This window comes from Oryzias latipes, chromosome 1 (genome assembly GCF_002234675.1).
Source record: "Oryzias latipes chromosome 1, ASM223467v1".
In the NCBI taxonomy this organism is placed as follows: domain Eukaryota; kingdom Metazoa; phylum Chordata; class Actinopteri; order Beloniformes; family Adrianichthyidae; genus Oryzias; species Oryzias latipes.
Window position 1 is genome coordinate 2,476,402 of NC_019859.2, and position 22,943 is coordinate 2,499,344.

At 41.0% G+C, this 22,943-nt stretch overlaps 1 protein-coding gene across 2 annotated transcripts in view; it reads left to right on the top strand.

Moving 5' to 3' along the window:
* The window catches only part of mgat5b (mannosyl (alpha-1,6-)-glycoprotein beta-1,6-N-acetyl-glucosaminyltransferase, isozyme B), a 161,068-nt gene that overhangs the window by 116,080 nt on the left and 22,045 nt on the right, over positions 1–22,943 (top strand). For both annotated transcript variants that reach the window (XM_023954032.1, XM_023954031.1), the window contains exons 9-12: positions 11,439–11,570; positions 17,026–17,159; positions 18,130–18,260; positions 19,596–19,601. In XM_023954032.1, coding sequence (XP_023809800.1) covers positions 11,439–11,570; positions 17,026–17,159; positions 18,130–18,260; positions 19,596–19,601 — 403 coding nt within the window. The remainder of the gene's footprint in view (positions 1–11,438; positions 11,571–17,025; positions 17,160–18,129; positions 18,261–19,595; positions 19,602–22,943) is intronic.

The window sequence follows — 22,943 nt, forward strand, 5'->3', positions numbered from 1 at the left end:
TTTTTAATTAGCTCCCAGTGCAGCAACGCATGACCACCACTGATAAATTCATGTGCAGCACCTGCAGCGTAAGCAGAGACGCACGTTTGAGAAAATCTGCAGCCGCGGACTTAAACAATATCAAAATAGTTCCATCTTCTCTGATTTATTTTATTAAACCGAGCAGCAAATCTTAGATTATCTTCCTAATGTGATCACAGAATCTGTCATGAGATGTTGATTCATTAGGCGTTACAGCCTCCTCCTTATGGGTCACTGTCACCACCACCTCTTTTCTTATTAATGAAATGAGGAAAAAGCAATTAAATCAAATTGGATGCTAAACTGAGATTATAAGAATTTTATTTGACATTTTTTAAATAACTGTCAGTTCTGTTTACAGACTTGATGAAAATTGTGTTTTTTTTGCGGCATTTTTTCCCCCGGTGGAAAAAATACATTAGAGAAATTCAAGCTTGAGAGACGCCATTTCTGAGGATTTCTTTATTCAAATCGTTGTAAATCAGGAGCAGATGCAAAAATGCCTTTGAAAAACGATTAGATTTGTTTTGTAGAAAATACGCGGGGCGGCTCACAAGCTCCCCGCTCTATTCCGATGCATCCACCTGCAGACAAACGGATCCGTGAACGTCTTCCTGGTCTGAGCTGGAATCTGGATCAGAACTGCTCCACGGCTCTGTTATTGATCGCCATGAGCCTCACCTGTACGGGTCAACCCCCCATGCTGGTGCTTGGACGAAGCCTTTACACAGTATGATGGTCGATGTCATTGGGGGTTCAACTCTAACTCACCCCCCCACCCCCCCGGCGCACACAATTGGATGACATCCTGTTGTGTTCCCTATTTTTATTTAGCCTTTTACGAAAAAATGCCTCAATTTTCTAGAGTCGTATATCACAGCGGTGTCAAACACAGTCGCACGGGGGGTTTCAATCCAAAACACGCTTTAGGTTTTGGGCCGAACAAGAAAAACATTTACTGAACACACTAAAGCTAAACTTTTAAACCTTTGAAACGTAACTTTTTGAACATAAATATGAATAAAACAGGAATATTAATCCAGAAGGAATCAAGTTAAACCTTAAATAACGTATAATATTTTGCTCTCCATAAAAATATGTCAAAATTATACAAATATTATACAAAAAAACCCTTAATGTCAACACCAACTAAATGAAAGGCATACTTCAAAAATACATTTGATATGAAAAAAAAGACACGTAATAAAAATGTCTACCGTAGTTGATAAAGACTGACATTAAAAGCATGAGCATGCAATGATCCAGTTATTCCGCAATCAAGGCTGCGCTCCGTGCGCCGTTTGACCTCGCAGCCTGCGCCCTCCACCCCTCCCCTTTTACGCAGGTTTCAAGCCGTTCCAAACTTTGTGACATCACTGGTAATAGAAAATCAATGGTGGGGCTGATTTTGTTTGTTTGTTTCCAAGCGCCGCCCCCTTTAAATTTGCACCACGGGCGTTAGCCCGTACGATGCTCACATGATATTTCTTTACCCCCTGCAGGAAAAAACTGCCCCCATTTAAAGCAGCCAACCTAGGAATGAGGCTGAGAGACGAATAGTGTGGATTTAGATGTCAGTCTCCTTCCTCACATCTACATCTGTTTGTGGTTTCCTCCTTCGTCTTCCTCATTCCCCTCGGTGGGTCTGCAGATGACGCAGCAGATTCAAGTGACAGAGACCTGTGGAGCGTCTTGACATTTCTTATTTGTAGCGTTTCTGCACGGTTACTGTTCCAGCAGCCGCTTCAGCATCCTGTGTTTAGACATGAAGTTACACCAAACTCAGCTGTTCTAAAGAAAAAATAAAGATTTTAAAGAAATATAGATTTCTTTTAAAGTGAATGTCTCATCAAAATGCTACAATTTTTAAATCTGCTCTAAACGTCCAGATCTGAGTTTGACTCTGCCGGTCCCTCAGGTAAATAAACCTGTGTGGTGGGATTATGGAAATTTGCTTCCTCCCACTCCTTTTCAACCAGTTAATCCAATTTTTGAGAATTTTTCCTTTGTTTTTATCAATAAATCAGTCTATTAATCCGAAAACACACTGCTGTTAAAAATATAGATTTTTTAAATTTTGACTCCTGTCATAATTTTAAAACGCTTCAGACTCACTTCCCTTTATTGTAATACGTGTTGCCTATAAAGGCAAATGTAAAAAAAAAACTACTTGGTTACAACAACCTTGGATTACTTGTAATGAAATGGATTTTCTTGTAATTCAGTTTTGATTTGTTTTCATGGCGAAGTGACTGGAAACATCCTGGTTTGGGAGTCGGTTCTGTGTAGATAAACTGAACCAAACTAAAAAAAAATTAAAAACAATCCAATTGGTGACAAAAAGGTTTGTTTTTAATGGATGTTCTGGTTGAGAAAAAAAAGGTTTTTCGTAATAAAAAAAACACCACAGCTTTATTCAACTAATTCTGGCAATTAGCTCAAGTAACATTTGTAAATAATTAATTTTTGAAGCAAAAACCAATTAAAATGTCAATTAAAAATAAATGCTTCTCACTGGGTGATGTTAGATTTTTTTACACTAATTTTTTCTTTTTTGGACTAAAATTCATCAACTTTAATGGTTTTTCAGCTGAAGATACGTAATTAGATAATACATGTTGGGTTTTAGGTTAGGATGGACAATATCTTAAAGTAACAGTTCGTCTGCTGATCATTTATAGATCAATAAATAGTTGTGTCATTGACTGTAAACATGTCAGCAGGAATGTCCCTGGCTGTGTTGTTTGAGAAGGACACGTGTTTGATTTCACACAGACTCTCATGCATTCAAGTCCCGCTACGATCCTCTCTTTTCAATCCGGTCTTTTGATCAGGATTCGGACGTTTTTAGCCAAAATCGAAAATGCAAAAGTTTGTTTTCTTTCTGCAGAGCGACAGGAATTGATCAGAAACTCATCTCTGAGTTGTGGGCAGGACTGTTGGCGCAGAGCAACGCCGCCCCCTTTTCCCTCCCTGCTGCTGTTTACATCCTCTTCTGCTATCTTACAGCCCCTCACATCCCCAAACTAATGTTAAGGCAGCCCCACGCTGCCACGATGGACATTTTGTGTATATTGTATGGTTGAAAATTTGTCATTCGTCAATATGCATGGAAAAAGTGAGAAAAGTTGTTTTCTTTACGTAAGATTTTTAGAGATGATCACAAATGATTTATGTTAAAGTCACGGAAGAAGTACATGAAAGAACACGTAAATCAATGTAGAACATGAACCGTGCGTGATTATCTCGTCGTGCTTCAATTATGTAATCTTAAAGTAACATGTGCGCCGTATACGCAACATAAAAGTTATGGGAAAGCCCCATCTCTGTGTATGCATCTTGCAAAAATCACGCACAATTATTTTGGATTTACATAATAACTGCGTATAAACTATGTCAAATACGCATAAACTGTGTAATCAGCCAAAACCCTCGAGGGACATCTGCGCATATCGGTGAATGACAAACGCAAGAAACACTTGCCGTCCAGTTTGGATCCAGATTCCAGCTCAGGCGAGGAAAACAAAGACGGTCATGGATCTATTTGTCCAAAAGTGGATGCATCGGAATGGAGCGGAGCAGGGAGCTTGTGGCCCCGCCCAGTGTATTTTCAACAGATACGATCTTTAGTCCGTTAAAGTTCAAAGTGTCTGGATTATTAACTGACTTCTTTGTCACATTTCTGACATGTTTCGACAGACGTCACAACCGTGTCTGATAACAGAAGAACCTAACTGCAGTTTTTCATCTGCTCCCTATTCATCACAAGTTGAATAAAGATACACTCTTCTTTTTCTCCATATATGTCAGGAAAAATCCCACAACAGCATGTTAAAAACACCAAAAACACCGGAGCGGGTTTTCCGAGTTTGTCATGCTCTTTCAGATTATAGCAAGTCCAGTTACCGCTGTGACCTTGAACTCATTTAGGCAGACGAGCTGCAGCCTTGGAAGGTCGATGGTCAGCATCACGCCTCCTGAAGTTCCTTCCTGATCAGCGCAAATGTAATTTCTTGTTGCTTTCTGAATGGTTGAGACATACGCCATACATTGTTTTATCAAAAATCAAACAAACTAAAGGCAAATGCATGAATACCATAATTCTGTAGCTTATGAAGAAATGTTTTACTATGAAAACAACTTTCCCCAGTGGACAATTAATCTGTCCGTCCGTCTGTCTGTCTGTCTAATTGCACCTATATCTGCTCAGCCTGACGGACACATTTACGAGAATATCAGTTTTGTACATTATTTCGTTCTGTTAACTATATTATTTATGAGGATGAATTGCACAACATGCCAATATTGCAGAACATATTTCACTTTTCTTTCTGCAAATAAGTGTTCGTTTGAATTTCTGTTGTAATTTTCGTTTGATTTTTTTTTGTTTTTTTTCACTGCTGATCGATCAAACGGGTGTTCATGTAGCTGTTATTGTAAGACTTGCTTTGTGAAGTCTTCATGTTATTTCTGAGAGGCAGTATTGTCATTTTCACTTTCACGTGTTTCTTCCATCTGCCGACGGTGTCGCCGTTTCTCATTTCACCCGTTTTTGTGCGTACGCCTGGGTCAGAGCTTGCGTGAAGGACCGCACATTTCCCCGTCAAGTTTGCTTTTTATAAATTTCAACTATTGCGTAGAGAGTGGCGTACGCCTTCTTTTGTGCGTACGCAACGTTTAGAAATGAGGCCCCTGGTCATACTGATGAGTTGTGTCAGAGTCTCTTCCTGCTCCTGCACTTGACTGTCGATCTTACCTCTGGCTCGTCTCGCGCCCCCCACTCATCTGGATGAAGCCCATCTGCTGGACTATTTAAACATATAGTTGTAGTGTTAGATAAGCTCATTAGTCATTAGTGGAGATGATCCAGCAGTTTTTCGAAATAAAACATCCTTCAGAACCAGGTTAGAAATACAATTAGGTAGTAGGTAGGTTCTTTTTCTTTGCAGCCCAGTACCAACGGTCCCATGGACCACTGCTTCCTTCTTTCCTTCCTTCCTTCCCGTCAGTGCTGCGATGGTAACGAGGTCCCCCTCTTCCTTTAGCGTCTCTGTGAGGAAGAACGTGGACTTCGGATGAACACGTCCGCTTGGTTCCAGATGATAGCGTTCCTTCGTGCACAGTCCACCTCACACTTCAGTGAGAGGCATCTGCCGGCACCGAATCTTCTGTGTTATTCCTTCAGAGCGCAGGAGGCAGGTCGCAAACCGAATTTCTCTGATGTGCACCATGTGGGAGAGCAGGATGATGTATACATCTGCCGTCGTACTTACACAACCATCCCCAAACAGATGCGGGATCATATGTCTGTGTGTGCTGGGCGGCGTAACACCTGCGGTGTTGGAGTGAGCATCTTCAATTCCCCTGACTTGCCCTGTCTTGAGCAATGCTGCCTCCTATTTTTCTTGATTTAGTGAGATTAGATCAGAAGTTGCTGACGCAGGGAAAGGAGCCGGCAGCCGGATGTCTTCGGGGACGAAGCCCGGCGCTCAGGTTGTTTGTGTCTGTGAGAGTAAACGTCTTTATCTGACAGACTCTGGAGGTACAAACTGTCCTATTTTCCTTTGCTTTTCTGCGCTGTTCAGGATTTTTTCATCTCTCAGTCTGTCAGCAAACCGGAAACTTCTCGCCCCGATCCACCGCTTCTCCGCAGCTCTTCTTCAAGGAATTTGATTTCTCGCCGACACGGATGTTGAAGTCTTACCTCTTCCCCCTTTCATCTGCGATTCATGCCTCAGTCTGGGCGCACCGGTGTTTATGATGCCTCGCGGCGTCCTTATCTGGTACACCCTGCCGTGGCTGATAGCTGGGGCCTGTCAGCTGCCTCTTCCACACACGGCTGTGTTTTGGTGCACATGGGGGTTTGTGCGCACGCAGGTACCTGGAAATGTGTCACTGTGGGTTTAAGAGGTCCTTCTCCAGCAAACACACAGATATGAAGGGGACTGTGAGGCAATGCAAACTGATTATTTGAATGTGTACACAGGCAATTTACAGAGCTCCAAAAGATGCAGAAGCCAGGCGTGGGAGCAGATGATCTCATGGATGATTGGGTTATTTTGTGGGGGTTTACTGTATGTGGGGGGGTCCACATAACCATTTTAGTTGACAGCAGGGATTTTCCCTGGAGTGTTTTCATTTTTTAAATATTCAATCACACACAGATACAGGACGGTTACAGACTTGGGAACAAAGGTCTTAGGGAAGGATCTCAGGGGCAGCAACATTTTCTGATGTTCATCATGGAAGCTCACAGAGAAGGAAAGCATGTGATAGATAGTACTACTACACCTCACCAGATATCGGATCAGACAAATGTTTGGTAGATTTTGAAGACCTGGGGCCTCATTTATAAAACTTTGCGTAGGATTTGCGTCAGAAGTGGCGTACGGATGAAACATAGGGCGTGCGTACGCACAGAAATATTCGGAGTTATAAAACCGTGCGCACGCACATCCTACGCATCTTTTCCTTAATAGTTCACAACCGATTTTAAATGCAGCGCAGCTTTTGCGGCCTCATGACACGCCCATAGTTGCCCATAAATAGTCCGTGAAACGCCCACAAATGAATATTCATTAATTGCGAAACCATGGCACACACGGAGAGGAAATCAAAAAAACGTGACTTCACTCAATGTGAAGTAGAAGTTATCGTTGGCAAGGTGGAAAAGTGGAGAAAAGTGTTGTTTGGAGGGCACAGTGTGGGATTCTGTCCTGTCACAACCTCGGACCGTGGCCGAAATAAAAAAGAAATGGTCGGACATCAAAGTCGAGGCAAAAAAACGTCTGGCGCTGCATCGCCAGAGTGTGTCTGCCACGGGGGGGGGGGGGGGGGGGGGACTGGCGGCAATAATTGGGGAATCCCTTTTAAGTGGAGTGGCGTCTGAGTGTGGGGTGACACACCCCCAAAAGCCCGCAGAGCTCCAACAGGACGGCTCGAGGAAGTCTGAACCGGATCATAAGCCACTCGTCCTCATTTGCTGTCTAAAGAGGCGTTCACTCCGAATTCTTCCATTTGCCACATCTTCTAAGAGCGCAAGATCAGCCATTGTGCGTCATTACGCATTGTGATGGGGCATTTTATTTCCATCTATTTAATTACATCTGACAAGCTACAGATGTCGGTAATAATCCACGTGGAAATGGGAAATTGATCAGCGCAAAAGTAATTTCTTGTTGCTTTCTGAATGGTTGAGACATACGCCATACATTGTTTTATCAAAAATCAAACAAACTAAAGGCAAATGCATGAATACCATAATTCCGTAGCTTATGAAGAAATGTTTTACTATGAAAACAACTTTCCCCAGTGGACAATTAATATGTCTGTCCGTCTGTCTGTCTGTCTAATTGCACCTATATCTGCTCCGCCAGACGGACACATTTACGAGAATATCAGTTTTGTACATTATTTTGTTCTGTTAACTATATTATTTATGAGGATGAATTGCACAACATGCCAATATTGCAGAACATATTTCAATTTTCTTTCTGCAAATAAGTGTTCATTTGAATTTCTGTTGTAATTTTCGTTTGATTTTTTTGTTTGTTTGTTTCACTGCTGATCGGTCCAACGGGTGTTCGTGTAGCTGTTAATTGTAAGACTTGCTTTATGAAGTCTACATGTTATTTATGAGAGGCAGTATTGTCTTTTTCACTTTCACGTGTTTCTTCCACTCATCTGGATGAAGCCCATCTGCTGGACTATTTAAACATATAGTTGTAGTGTTAGATAAGCTCATTAGTCATTAGTGGAGATAATCCAGCAGTTTTTCGAAATAAAACATCCTTCAGAACCAGGTTAGAAATACAATTAGGTATTGGGTAGGTTCTTTTTCTTTGCAGCCCAGTACCAACGGTCCCATGGACCACTGCTACACAGTACATAGAAATGAAATCCACAACATATTTCTGTATCTTTAAAGAAAATTGGTTGAAACCCTGAAGCAAGACACAGATCAAACAATAAAGAAGAAGTGAGACAGAATGAGATGAAGTCCTTTGTATTCCTCACACATGGCAGACACATCTGCACACAGTTGCACGTGTGGGTAATGTAAGAAACGTTAGTTCCACATGATCAATACACAGTTTTTACTGCTCATTTTCTGCTTTTCTGTGTGTGGAAACACTCTGGATCAATATACTCAACAAAAGCACACATAAAAAAACATTCTGGATTTCTGAATTTGTTGTTTTTTATGTATAAAACAAATGCAATGTCTGTTTAACAAGCATTTTTAACTCATTTTTACCATACAGTTTCAGTAAGTTTGACTGGTTAGGTATAAAAATTCCAAATATTTTTGATCTGCATGTAATTTTAACCCCTTTAGCAATCTTTGGTTTTTCCTGAAGACCTTTATATATAACAGGACCGATTTTTTTTCATTATTTTCTTTTTCAAACCTTTTCACATCGGGCTGTTTGGTGCAGACTGCAGCTCCTTCGCTGTGATAGTTTGCATTATTCGGCTGGTGTTAAATCCCCTCTGAGTTCAACAAAGGACACATTGGTCCACCTGAAAGAAAGGATGACCTGACAGAGCATTAGGACATCCCCTTCCTTTTTCTTCCTGCTGTTTGTTGCTCTCATGTCAGTGCACATCCACAGTTTCTTTTTTTTAGCGCTTTTAGCGCTTTGGGATTTTATCTAAAATGTAAAGCGCATTCTAAATAAAATTTATTATTATTATTATTATTCTTTTTTTTATTTAACCTTTATTTAACCAGGAAAGTCCTCTTGAGATTAAAAAACCTCTTTTCCAAGGGAGCCCTGGACAAGAGGCAGCACGTTTCAATACAAAAGATACACAAACATTATTAAAACCACATGCATCTTAAAAAGCAGTTGCACATTATTGTTTCTGTCAAAACAATTCCTTGTGTGTCTTGTGTGATGTGGAGCTTTAACTCGGATTCTGAAAAGACTTGGCCTCCGTTCGTGCAGCCTTCATTCAAAGAGTTGTTAGACTAGTGACCAGCCAGCAGATCAGAGAACCTCTGGTAATTGGACTCCAGTGTGGCCGTGCATGGCACTGTCCCAGTCTGGGACGGCTGCCATGTGTGATGCAGAAAGGCGTGCAGCAGCACCCACATCTCACAAATCTGCCCTGAAACTCACAATGTCCACATTTCTTTCTCATGTGGTTTTTCCTCCTGCCGCATTCATCACAGACGCACATCTTCCCTAAAAAAAGAAAGAAGTTAAAAATGAAACTTTTCAGGGCAAACCGCGTTTGAGAATCTGATAAGGTGGCTTTTTGCACATATGTATGTTCCTGTTCAACGATGCAGACTCTGTCTGATCCCATTATTTTTTTATAGAAGCCATAAAACTGTTTAAATCATACGTTAAAACCACAGATTTACTTGAATTTTGATACTATATGAACTGCATTATTTTAATCTTTTAAACCAGAATTTTAGCATGAAAAACCCTCCCAGCTGTAAATAATAAGTGTGGAGCTGGAAAAGGAGAGATTTGACCAAATCCTCCCCTTAAGTCTTATCGAAGCAGATCTTCTGCTCGGAGCCCTTCAGATAGCGTTGATGCTTATCTAGATCCTCTGTGGTTACGGCCATGCAGCAAACGCAAAAAGATGAAAAGCATCATCTAAAGGCCCAGCCTGGATACAGATACACTTTGTTCATTAAGGCCATTATGGCTGAAAAGCTCATAGATGCTGCTGTTCTGCTGGATTTCAACATTTGTATTAGTATTTCTTTTTTCTTTCTTTTTTTGTATTTATTTATTTAATAAAAGGGACAATGCATACAAAAAACAATTTGAAGTGCTCTAAATAAATAACTAAATATGATGGATTATAGCCTTAGCTAATTTTCATCCTTTGTCCCATGCTGACCATGGCCAGCAACCCAGAGAATGTAACTAGAATAAAATAAAAAGTACATTATTAACATGAAATTGCATGAAATAAAATTAACATAACATATTTAGTTTAAAAGGTTTAAAAATACTTAGTTCCCCACGGTGTACATCCTAAACATCGCCAAAATCAGAACAATACTAAGACAACTATGGCCACTTTTTTTCCTCTCATTGCTTTATTTTGACGTTTGTTTAGGAAACAGTTTTCTGGCATTTTTCTTAGTGTTAGTTGTGAGTGCAGGTTTGGTTATCCTGCAGCCATGACCTTAATTGTTTTGAGAAAGATGGAAGTGTGGGGAGCAGTGGAATGCCTTTTGGGACTGTGTTCCAAGTTTGAGAGGCCGGAAAGCAGAAAACAGTCTGTCCAAAGCTGCTTTTTCTGGCAGGATTTATCAGTCACCTCTCGAAATTGCTTTGGTGCTTCTGTTTTGTCTTTTTTTTTGTTTGTTTTTTGACAAATTCCTTAAATGGGGGAGGAGCCAGACTGTGAAGGATTTTATGGACCAGAATGCAATCTGCATGTTGAATCATATTGTCGCAGCTCAGTAGATTGTGTTTCTGAAGTTTCTGTATATAGTTTTGTGGAGATTCCTCAGCTGTTGGGAGTTTGTCCAGTCTAACCTATTAGAAGAGAGACTTTTCTCATCCGAACACTTCACGATACGCAGACAACAATAGGACGTTCCATTTTTATTTTTTCTCCCTTACCTGTCCTGTCCAGACAGATCAGAGCTGAAGGCTTTTTGTGTTGGACAGATAATGCATCTTCTGATTCAGGGGGTGTATATTTATATAAACCCCTTCTGTATTTGAGGTTAAACTTTATTTATATTAATTATGTTTGTACGCATTTCTTGTTGGAATGGGATTGCAGATTGAGGGAATCCATCCACTGTCAGCTCCCCAGACAAAAACCGGAAGGACATTCACAAGGAGCCCCCAGCGCCATGTAGCAGGGGGTCAAAGGGGAAAGGAGACCGAAAGATCCTGCCCATCCAGAGAACTGGCGTCCTCAGCACAAGGCCCCTCCCAACGAAGAGCCCTCCCCAGCCCCAGACAAGCAGCTGACCACCATCCAGTTGTTCTGAGCGTACCCCGACCCCAGACACAAACTAGGGCCCCAAGGGAAACCTGCCTCAAGCTTCAGGCAGCCACCCGCCTGACGCGGGGGGAGTCCAGTAGAGAGCAAGGCAGGGTCCGCGGGGCGGTGGGTTGGGGACCACTGATCTACAATCCAAACTGTGTAGAACATTTTCAGGACCAGATCACTTACTGTATTTGTTCTTTACCTTGACTTCTGCTGATTTTGATGCCTTTGCTCTGTGAGAATTCAGGTCGGATTCAGACATGGATCTTTCACCTCCAAACACCTGAACTCTTCTTACCTGAACATCTCCACCTGTCCGCCTGTGACAGCAACCAAAGTCCAGTGTTGTGTTCCGAGTCACCGTCAGATGCAGCGTCAACGCTCTCCTGCTTTTTTTTTGTCGCCCGCCTGCATTATGGATTAAATGTGTGTTGCAGGTTCCTTGGCGTGCCCCCTGGCAGAGGAAGTTGTCCACTCACCGGTCCGTTGCCCTTTGACCTCATTTACACCGACTACCATGGCCTGCAGCAGATGAAGCAGCACATGGGCCTGTCACTCAAGAAACACAAGTGAGTGAAGCTGAGTTTCCTGTTTTACCTGCTCACCTGTGTGTGTAGGTGTGTGTGTGTGTGTGTGTGCGTGTGTGAGTGTGTGTGTGGGGGGGTGCGCTTTAGTTTATAGATTAATTAATGAGGGTAATAAGGTGTACCTGTCTCTTTCTGGCTGACTGTGTGTAACTCATTCAGCTTGTTAAATTACACAAACACACACATGTTCCTCCTCCCTCGAGGCGCTCGTTTCCAACCCATTAAAGGATCATTAGGAGCAGAGATTAAAAAAACAACGCACACGATTTTGAAGATGGTGATGTGGCAGAGTGGTTTTACCTCCAAACGCACCGTTACTCTGCACGGTGCAAAGGATTACAACCGCACAAACGGGGAAAATACCTGTAGAAGAGATGCTGACAGCTTCACCTGCGTGTGCACTAACGCGTGCACGTGCGGCTCCCAGCAGCTCATTACGGCAGTTTTCTTGTAGCCTTGGGCTCACTCCCATCAGGAGGACTGCTGCTCAGGCAAACCGCAACAAAAAGAAAAAGATTTGCATAGAAAACATCAGCAAAAAAACCAAAAAGCAGATTAGATGGACGTTCTTTGATTATGCTGGTGCAACGGTGTGCTCATGGACTTGAAAGCTCAGGAATTAGGCCATGAAAGTAATGAGACAGAGAAAAATAACCAAAGGAAACAAAAAGGGAGGATTTTGAGTGCCAGAGTTAATTAAAAAAAACAGATCTTTCATGTTTTTGCAGAAACTACACCCTCATTTCTTTGGTGCCTGAAAAACAGCCTGACGTTCCGCTCGTGTCGATAAATTGGCGTCTTTGTCTACTGTTGTGTTCCACTTTTTGTTTTCTTTCTAGTTTTTGCTCCAGGCATGAAAACTGACGAAACAGGGGAGGGCAGATGAAAACAGAACATTAGTGATCATTTAAAACCTGTCAAGGACCAATAACTTTGCAAAAGAAAAAAAGAAAATAATAATGTCAAGACTAAGCAAAGAAGGGCAGAGATAGTAGATGTTTGGGATAAATCTCTAAAAAACTGCTGCATGTTTTTTTTAAATCCAATTATAAGCCAGAGAAAAAGGCATTTCTGTCATCCTGGGAGCTATTCTTCCAGCAAACAACCATTATTTTTCCCATTTCTCTTGTCTTACATTTGCTGAAAATTGCACACCGGCTCACGTTCTCCGCCGGAGCCAACCAGCAGTTGTCGCCTAATTGTTTGCTGAGTTCAGCATTTCTCTGCTGCACGGTTGCTGTGCGGTCTGGATTTTTTAGGGAGTCTTCTGTTCTCCCAGCAGCAAATAGATTGTTGGATTTGTTCAATATAACACAAAAGGCTATCTATTCGCATCAAACAATGCTCTTTAGCTGTTCTCCATGAATAAGCGTATATTTGTATTTAGAAGAAGACCTTTTATTAGATTTGAAGTGTGCTAGATGAGGAAGAGCATCTGGTATTAAACTGAACTACATGAAGAAAACTGAATATGTATTTTCTTGTCCTGCAGTTTTCTGTGTCAAACAGCCCAGATGTTCAGGATGGTTCAATGACAAATCCATCCAGCCCGCTCTCAGCCAGCATGATCTCATTGAGTCTTGTTCGCTGCAAAGAGTCGTTAATCACACAGCTTTGCCCCTCTCTGCTCCTTTTAATTACCTTTGTTTTATGTCCCCTCCGACATCCATATTTATTTATTGCTCTTGTTCGACAACCTGTTAGGCCTTCCACTGCGTTCTGGAACTGTGAGGATGCAGGTAAGATCACAGCCTCGCATCCGATGAACAGACCTGTAGATGACGGTGGATCTGACTCCCAGAGTCCACATCCAAGCAAGATAAGCCTTAGTCACCCATATGGGTGGGTTGACCAATAGATCTGGGTTTTTGGGTTCTCCACATCTGTGGAGGGTTGTAGAGAGGAGCGGACACATGTTAAGAGGAGCATCAGGTGTGTCTCAAAGTTCCCTTACGGCTCATACAACCACCTCAAGGGACGTCATGAAAACGGAACGCGTATTGAAGTATTTGTGATGCCATGTACAAACCGGGCGCGGGTTCTTGAACGTGCTTTTATCACACGGTGTTCACACTGGACTGCTGCTGTCCGATGCCAGTGCACGGACTTACAGTTGGAAGTTAAAGATCTTAAAAGCGGTGCCTCGCTCCAGGATTTTTTTTTTTTTTTTACAGCTCTATTCCGATACATGAAAGACTTGGTGTCATATTGTTCCGGAAACCCCAAATCGGACATGCGTAAGGACGCATGAATGCGAGAGTTTTGAATGCAGAAACCCGAAACTCTCACATACGCTCGTTTACATGGACTTCTCAGTGGAAGTGGTTGCTTGAACGCCTGGTGCCAAAGTAAACGTAGTTAGAGGACAATGTAAGTTGTTATGACGTATGGGTGATGCTGTCGTATGGTGTCTTTTCACCACATTCTAGCTGTTAGTAAAGGCCGCGTCATACAGCCACCACATACATTACATGTTTATTACATGGATGATAATCGGTCATACGTGATTATACATGAAAAAAGTGAGAAGTTGTTGTCTGTACGTGTAATTTTCACAGATGTATCACAAATGAACCCCATTAAAACTATGGGAGAAGTATGAATAAACCACGCATAAATCAACGTAAAGCTACACAGTAATTATTTGTGCATCAGTTACATAATTTCAACGTGATATCTGCGGCGTATATGCATTTAAAAGTCCGTACATAATAGTGAAAAGTCCGTTACGTAGAACGGTCGTAGAGAGCCACAAATTTGCGTATGCACCTTGCAAAAATCACACACATTGCATGAGATTTACGTAATAGTTGCGTATAAACTACGTAAAATAGGCGTAAACTGCGTAATTCTCAACTGACCTAAAATGTTGGACAGCGGCAAAACAAGTGAAAGAGCGATGAGTCCTGAAAAAAAAGGAGTTATCTATTGTTTTAAAGGATTAAAACTACCATTATTCAAATAAATTACGATAATTTATCTGTTTTTATGTCATTTTCCATTCTGTTACCTCACATGCAAACGGTACCTTCTTCTATAAAAACATTATTAGGACTTTTACTCTGAAGCAATGCAAATATTTTTATGTAAAAAAGTGTTTTGAAAATGTAAGAACCTTTCAATTTTGTCCAATAAATAAAAGCAAATCCTGCAACATACCTGAATATTTATTTGTAATTGGTGAAGTCCTACCCCACATCCTGCAAAAGCTCGCCGGCTGCACATTTCTTTACCCCCGGAGCAAAAACCGCTTAACCCGGATTAGCCCCTGACTCTGATCTTCCAATAGAAATTCTGATCAGCCGCTCCGACTCTAAGACCCTTTCCTCCACAGTTTCAGTCCCGGGGGGAATAAAATCATGGAGGAACCAGAGCTACGTGGCTGTGGTTGGGATTTGTTGATGTAGAAATATAGAAAAGAAGTTAAAGAAACAAAAGGACAAAACACAAAACAAGTATTTCTCCAGGTGAAACTGATGGTGGAAAGATTTCAAGTTTCAGATTTACTCTGTTCTTGGTGCATAAGAAAAAAATACTGAACAATGTTTATTTATATTTGCAATAGACTAAATGCCGGTAATTAAAATGAAGCATTATATTTAGAATTTAGATTATCGTCACGTTTAGAATGAGATACTTAGGACTTTCATGTGCTGAAAAAGGACATTTGTCTCACCGTCTCGGATTTCAATTTTGACAAAAAGGGCCAGTAAATATGACCAGAAAATGTGAACAGATCCTTAGTTTTAAAAAAAAAGGAAAAAAAACTGTTGAAGTGGATCCGTTTTGTCTAATTGGCTGAACAGAAATCCAAAGTGTCTGTTTGCTCTTTAGGCAAGAACCCAAAAGTTTCATTCTGACAGAAACTTTTGAAAAGTAGCAAACTTGATGTTTGTCTTTCATTTAGTTTGGACAGATCTAATACGTTTAACGGTAAAAGTAAATACTCCACCGTCTGATTCCTCATTTCACAGTAATAATACTTCCTATCTAAAGTTTTAAAAAACTTGTTTCGGTACAGACATTGCAAAAAAATATGATTTCTTCTTCAAGAGCAAATTAATCAACAAGATTTCTAAGATTTATTGTCCTAAAACAAGTCGTTGCTGAAAAGTTTTGTTTTTAATCAGATTTATTAAGATATTGAAACTGCAAGCAAGACTAAAACACTTTATGGATTTTATGTGTTTGCAGTAATACGTTTAGTCTGTCTGTGATCATTATGGGATATTTTATCATCAGATTTGACAGAGGAAGTGAAGCAAACACTTAAAGTAAACCTTAACAGACCTTAAACTGATCTCTTTGTTTGCAAAATAATCCCATATGACCAAAACTGCATAAATCTTTTCTCTGTCATTCAGTTGTATTTTGTTTAACTTTAAACTTGATCAAAGGAAAATGACACTATGACTAATACTGTTTCATTTGTAATCCTGACAAATTCTTGAGTTTTTGTCTTTTTTTCCTGTGCTCTTTTCTTTTCTTTTTTTTCTGTTCACCTCTTTCACAGTTTGAGTTTAGTCCATCCTGCCATCATCACCTTCATCTGACAGGATTGGTTTGACCCACATCCCAATTCTTACAGTCTGCACCCAGACTCATCAGAACTAGAGGAATGTCTCAGTGTTCTGGTCATGTAACGTCAAACATCTCTGCTTGTAGCTGCAGAAATCTTTGTAAGATTCTCTTCACTTTTCTGTGCTGAATTACTTTTAGGATCTTGTTTCACTTTGTGTTTTTATTCTTGCACCAACACTAAAAAAAAAGTTTGCTGTCCGCTGGTTGCCTTTGTGAAAGACTCACCTGAAATCGTGTTGAACACAGGAATAAAGTGGCTAGAAGGTGGTAATTCTGTCACAGACGTATAGAAAAAAGCTGGTTGGGCATCAGTGCTTGAGTTTAGAAAGCTGACACGGTAACTTACATTCACTTGACATCCATCAGGTGCATTTACTGTATCAGAGAACTGGACTGAGCGACTTTTGGCTCCAACCAAATGTAGTCAATTCAGACATCTTCAGTGAGAGATGATTGGTTTGAATCGGTCTGAGTTTCTATAGCAACCACTCTCACCAATCAGGAGACAGCTTGTTGGAATTCCACACCACTACCACTTGACATGAAATCAATCACAGGTTTTTAATGTTGGACCTGGGGACCAGCAGGCTCCACCTACTTTTATTGGAGGCATCTGATTGGCCAGTTTATAACTTGAATATCTACAGGGAAAAAAGTGGATTAAAAAGAAAATGTTTAAAAAAAAAAAGGTATCAGAACAAGAATGCTTCTACTGACCAACAGAATGAGTAACAGCCATTTATTTCTCTATAGAAGTCTATGGGATTTTGGCTTCTTGGAGCCACTTCCTGTTTGGAACGCCAGGGGGGAGGAGTTGGGAGGAGTGTGTTCTGATTGGCTGTGTCCTAATTCACAGATGTCACATACGAGTGATCGACACGTTTGGTACCGAACCGGCTTACAACCACGAGGAGTACGCGACCCTTCACGGCTACCGGACCAACTGGGGCTACTGGAACCTCAACTCCAGACAGTACATGACCATGTTCCGTAAGAGCAAACACACGTCTTTCTTTTTTCTTTTTCCACTCCCTAAACCCTTTTGGCGTGGCTTCTGTTTCACAGAAAAAGCTCTAATTTCTCCTGCACTCACATGAACACGCACAGGTCTGTCATCCGCCGACAGTTCTTCTAAATATGTTAAAATGACTTCAAGCCAGTCTTTTCCCTTTCTTTGACAGGTCTCGCTCCACGCTCACATTAATTTGGAGCAGTGTGTTTGATGCTGCTATTTTCAGCCGCCGCCGCCGCCTGCAGCTCCCCTTGAAGCTTTACCTGTTCTTTATTTTCTCTGTTTTGTGTTAGATGTTACAAAATATGTCTGATCTGCCCTCATGGCTGTCTGTCTCCTCACTTCACAGCAGAGACATTGACTACCGGGTCTCTTCTGCTTTGATTTTCAGCCCCGACAGAGTTATTTAGCCGCCACCCAGCAGGAGGATCATTATATCCACATAAAATCCCTCACTTTTAGACAGGCAGCGGTGCGTTGTGCAAAGGTATAATGAGTGAGTCAACCTCCATCGTTGTGAGGGAACAGTGGGGACATCATTTATGTGTGCACTTCAGTTTGTGCCACCTTGAAAGTTGCAAAAAGATGCAAATAAGTGCTTGAGTTTAGAAATAAATGTAGCGAAATGGCAGTAACAGAGAAAGGTGCACACCGCTGAATGTGGAAGTCCTTGAAATCACCCATTTCAGTACATAAATCCCTGTATTAGGCGTCACAGACTTACATAGCCAGCAGCAGCCGGCTCTCAGACAGTCACTATTTATAATACTTAGAGAGGCAATAATCACAGTCAGTGAGCCGCTGAACTGAGGCGCTCGGTGGTATCGTGCTGCTTTCCTGGCTTTCCTCTCATTGGCAATAAAAATCCTTTCCTTCTTGTCTTTGTGCGGATCGCTCGCTCCGCTCATCACTTTCCCGCCTCCACTAACCGCACGCAAACGCACGCAGCTCACACGCCCGACAACTCCTTCATGGGCTTCGTATCGGAGGAGCTGAACGCCACTGAGAAGAGGAGCATCCAGCAGAACAAGGTCAACAACATGGCTGTGGTGTACGGGAAGGAGGCCAGCATGTGGAAGGTACACCGCAATGTCTGGATTTTGAACACATTTTATTGATAAGCAACAACAAAGGTTTATTTGTCTATTTGGAACCCCATTAGCTTCCACAAAGTGGACGCTATCCTGGAGTCATGAAGCATTTATATAAAAAGTGTGAAATCCAAACGGCAGAAAAGAAAATACAGATGTACACAGACCTCATACAGCCAAAGTACAGAAGCATCAAAAACTTGAAGATCCGCCCCTTTTTGAAAAAAAATATTTTTCATGGCTTTTTTCTATAAAGAAAATTAAGCCTAAATTTGCATTTCTGAGTACTTCTTTATTCAAACTGTTGTATATCCGGAGCAGACAAAAAAGTCCCGTATAAAAAAATGGTATTTGTGACATAGAAAATACACTGGGCGGGGCCACAAGCTCCCTGCTCTGCTCCATTCTGATCCATGAACGTCTTTGTTTTCCTCGTCTGAGCTGGAATCTGGATCTAGCCTGTACGACTGGATAGCTGCGATGTTGCTCACCATTTTAGCTGCACCGCTAATGTTAGGTTGGGGGTGTGAGGGGCTGTAAGCTAGTGGGAGAGTATTTAGACAGAGAGCTTTTTTCACATTTTACCAAATAATGTCTTTAATGGAGCAAAGGTTTTAGCATCAACGTGTTAAAAAGTACAGCAAAGAACACAGAAGTTTATTTGGTTACCATTTTTTGCTGTACATGAAAAGTTTTTGTTGCATCAAAAACCAAAAGTGTGAGTCTAGATTGACGGTCAGCTTTTATCTCAGTGCCTCTGATTGGGCATCGCCATAACGTTGTGGGATTGCCGCGGCGCTGATGTCACATGATGTCGATTAGGGCTGCACGATACGATGAAAACTTGTGATGTGCGATATCAGTAATCAATATTGCGATGACGATATTACTTGCGATACATGAACAAATAGAAAAACAATTCACTACAACAGTTTGATTTAAATAACAGTCAAAATAACTTAAGTTACACTACAAATGGGAGGCAAACATCTAACATAAAAGAGCTACGTCTGATTGGTCAACAACAGGAAAGGGGCCGTCTGATTAGTCAAATGAATAAAGGAATTTATTTGATTGGTTACTTCAAATTTAAGATTACCATTTATTGCAATTTGCACCGACTTTTACAATCACAACAACGATGAATTTGCGATCTAATGTGCAGGCTTTATGTCGATGACTCGCCTATGTTTGCCTGGACGAGCGAGTTGTTGGTTTTTTTTTGGTGTGCCACCAACAGTTGTTGAAATGAATACACTTGAAGGTGTGGACTGATTTTGTTTTTCTTTCTGATGCATCTGATTTCCTGCTGGTGTCCTTCAGCTTCAGGTGAGAGCCAGTTTTTATTTTATTTTTTTTTTTAATCCTTTAAGTCGATCGTGCTGTTTTGACAAAAGAAAAGATCCTTTTCACTTAGACATATGCCGTGTTTTCACTCAGTTGTACCCCAGGAACAGTGTTTGTGGATCTTCATACGGTTGTGTTATAACTCCAGCACACATTTTAGGGCAAAGATTTGCTAAAAGATTGTTCTGTTTGCAGGGGTGGGCAATCATTTTAACCCACATTGGGTCACATTGGGTTCTAAAATTCGAAAGAAGGTCCGGACCAGGAGCAGATGCATGGAGTGAGAATGATATAACATGGAATGTAGATGAAAACATTTGGATTTAAAATTATATTCAAGAACAGAATATTCTAGAATTTTTAGTTTAAAACTTTTGTTCCCGTTTTAGATCAATTTTTTAGTGTGAAGCCCTTTGGTACCTTCAAGGAATTGTAAAGTGCTATGAATAAAGTTTCATTCATTCATGATCCTTTTAATGAAATAAACAACATCATTTATGAAATAAAGCAATGACCAAATAACTTAATTTTTAAATATACTGATACATTTAAAAAAAAAACAAATTATCCATCTTCTCCCATAATAATCCTAATGAAGACTTTAAGGGCTGCAGCTCCTCACGTCTCACAGTTTGAGCAGCTGTTGTGTCCTTCACGTCTGTTTCTCATCCTGTAGTTATAAAAAAAAGCTCATTTCTATGTCTTCTGTTGCAGCTACACATATATCTGTTACCTTTTCACCAGTGCAGAGTTCCCTCGTTTATTGCTGGAGTTGCGTTCTAAAAATAACCGTGATCAGTGAAATCCACAGAGAATGATTCCAGATGTTTATGGCAGTAAAACTTTTCACCCTTTTCTCTTGTTTAAATTTTCAAACCTTCATAGAAATTGGGTCCAGGATCTTAGAATGAAAACAAAGATCTGATCGATCACAGATTTCTGTAGATCTGAAGTGCTCAGCGTTTCTATACAGGAGACACGACACAGACTGAGGAGATTGATTGACAGAGTCTCCAGCCAATCAGGACACAGAACAGGGTGCGCTGTTGAAAAAAGGCAGCAGGATGGCTCTAAAAGAATGAGATCAACCAGAAAAGAAGAACTGCGACGTAGAAAAGAAAGACTGTCTTCTGTTCTGTTTGACAGAGATTTTAGAGGATTTCAGGTTGGAGCACAGACTGCAGAAGGGGGGAAGAAAATGTCACGTCTTGATCGTGTGGCCAGATTAAAAAAAAAACCATGGGTCCCTGATATTGTTCACTGGGCCGGACCAAACATGGAGGCGGGCCGGATCCAGCCCGCGGGCCACAGTTTGCCCACCCCTGTGTTGGTGGAATGTAAAACTGCTGAAACCCCATTAATCATTTATTAAACAATAACCAGTGTCAAATGTAGTTTTATTAGCTCCATTCTCATTCAAACTAAATAAAACATATGTTGTGTCGGAATTCCCCCTTATTACTTGCTATTTGATACACGAAATCGGCCTTTGGCAATTTTTTTAGGGGTGTCCTGATTTAGACAGCACGGCAGAAAACACTCCTCAGCGGTCTCACTCCAGTTCACCCTGACTGAGTTGTAAGATCAACTTATTGAAATCTAGCCGAGAACACCTGTGTTTCTGCTGCTAATTGTCTCCTGCACTTAGCGCCTGAGCTAATCTGCTAATTGGCAGGGAAAATCCTCACAGAGGAAACTATTGATCGCTTCCAGTTACAGCTCTACGGGGAGCGATGGGGGGAGGGGGAGGTTGCTTATGCTCTATTCATGCGATTACGTTTTGTTTGTGGGATGATTAAAGGAGGGTTTTGTCCTTTAGTGCATTTTGTTTGGTGTTGAAAAGCTGAGCGCATTGAAAGTGTTTTCCTACAACCTTCTCAACCACAGAACGTGGGGCTTTTATTGTGGCGAACGAAAGGCAAATAGGTGGGGTTTTTTTTTCCTTTCAAATCTTAATTTAGATCCTAGAATTCAGGGAATGGAAAAACAACAATCATTATGAAAACAAGTGAGAAATATTGTTTTTCCTAAATTCAGAGTTTCTGCTTAAAATAAATATTGTTTTCTATCCAAATGCATCAAAGGACTTTTAATCTGAAATGATGAGAGCGTTTCTGAATTCCAGTTGTCAGGGTCAGCCTGCACGCTTTACAGGTAACCCTGTGAGCCTGCGGAGTGAAAATATTCATGCGCCTTGTTTTCCACGGCCATGCTGCTGGCGACAGGTCGTAGTGAACACTTAAAGCATACAACACGAAAAATGGAGCCACTACTCTCAACGACCTTACAGAGTTGGGGGCCGGGACCACCCAAAAACCCGTACGGGTCAGACGGAGGCTTTAAACAAACTGCATTATTCCCATCATCAAGCTCCTCAGAGGCCAGATAATGACAGTCATTGGAGGCAGGAAGATTTATGTAACCCTTGTTCTATCCTAGACACTTTACCATTGGGATTTGGGTCATCTAGACCCACTAGACAGTGCTCTGAACCTTTTTTCTTCAATGATTTGTGATCTTCACTGGTGTCCATGGATTACATGAAATCTTTCCACCTTTATCCACCTTTGTCATGGTAGGGAGAACACGTCAATGGAAGGGTGGGGTCATCTGGACCCCATAGGATAGCACAAGGGTTAAACTGAGAAACATGAAAAGCATCCAGAACAATAGACACTGAGGACTGGAGTTCAGAGGCGGAGTCAGTTGTAGAATCATTTAGGATGGTATCACTTGGATCCCTTTAAAAGATAAAGTCTTGTTTTTGTAAGAGTTTTGAATAAAAACACAGATTATTTAAAAATCAGCTTTTTTATCAATGAAACTTTTATCCTATCCATTATATAATAATCTCACAGAGGATCAGAAGAGACTTTTCTCAGTTATTCCTTTAATGATTAATTTACATTTGGATGATAATGTGGCTCACACTCCCACAAACACTGTCAAACAGAATTTCAATATTTTTTCTGTGTTTTTAATTGAAATTTACATTTATTTATTTTTTGCTCCATTGATTCTTTTCGGCAGTGATCATTTTTATCGGAACATTTTACGCTTTTTGAAGGACAAACACGCCTCCGAGGAAATCCTCAAGCAGGGTACGAGTTTTAGAGTTTTTTATCAGGGTTGAGTCATGTAAGTGAATACAAATATTCATCAGGCCTTTTCATTTGAGACCATTATCTCGCTCTCTGCAAAATTGAAACCTGCAGCAGAAAAGATTCAAGCCTGCAAAAAAAGAAAAAATGTGTCTTTTTGTTTTGACTTTGCATTAAGGAATGGTTTGTTTTCAGGTTGGGAGACACTGGGAGAGCTGTCTAA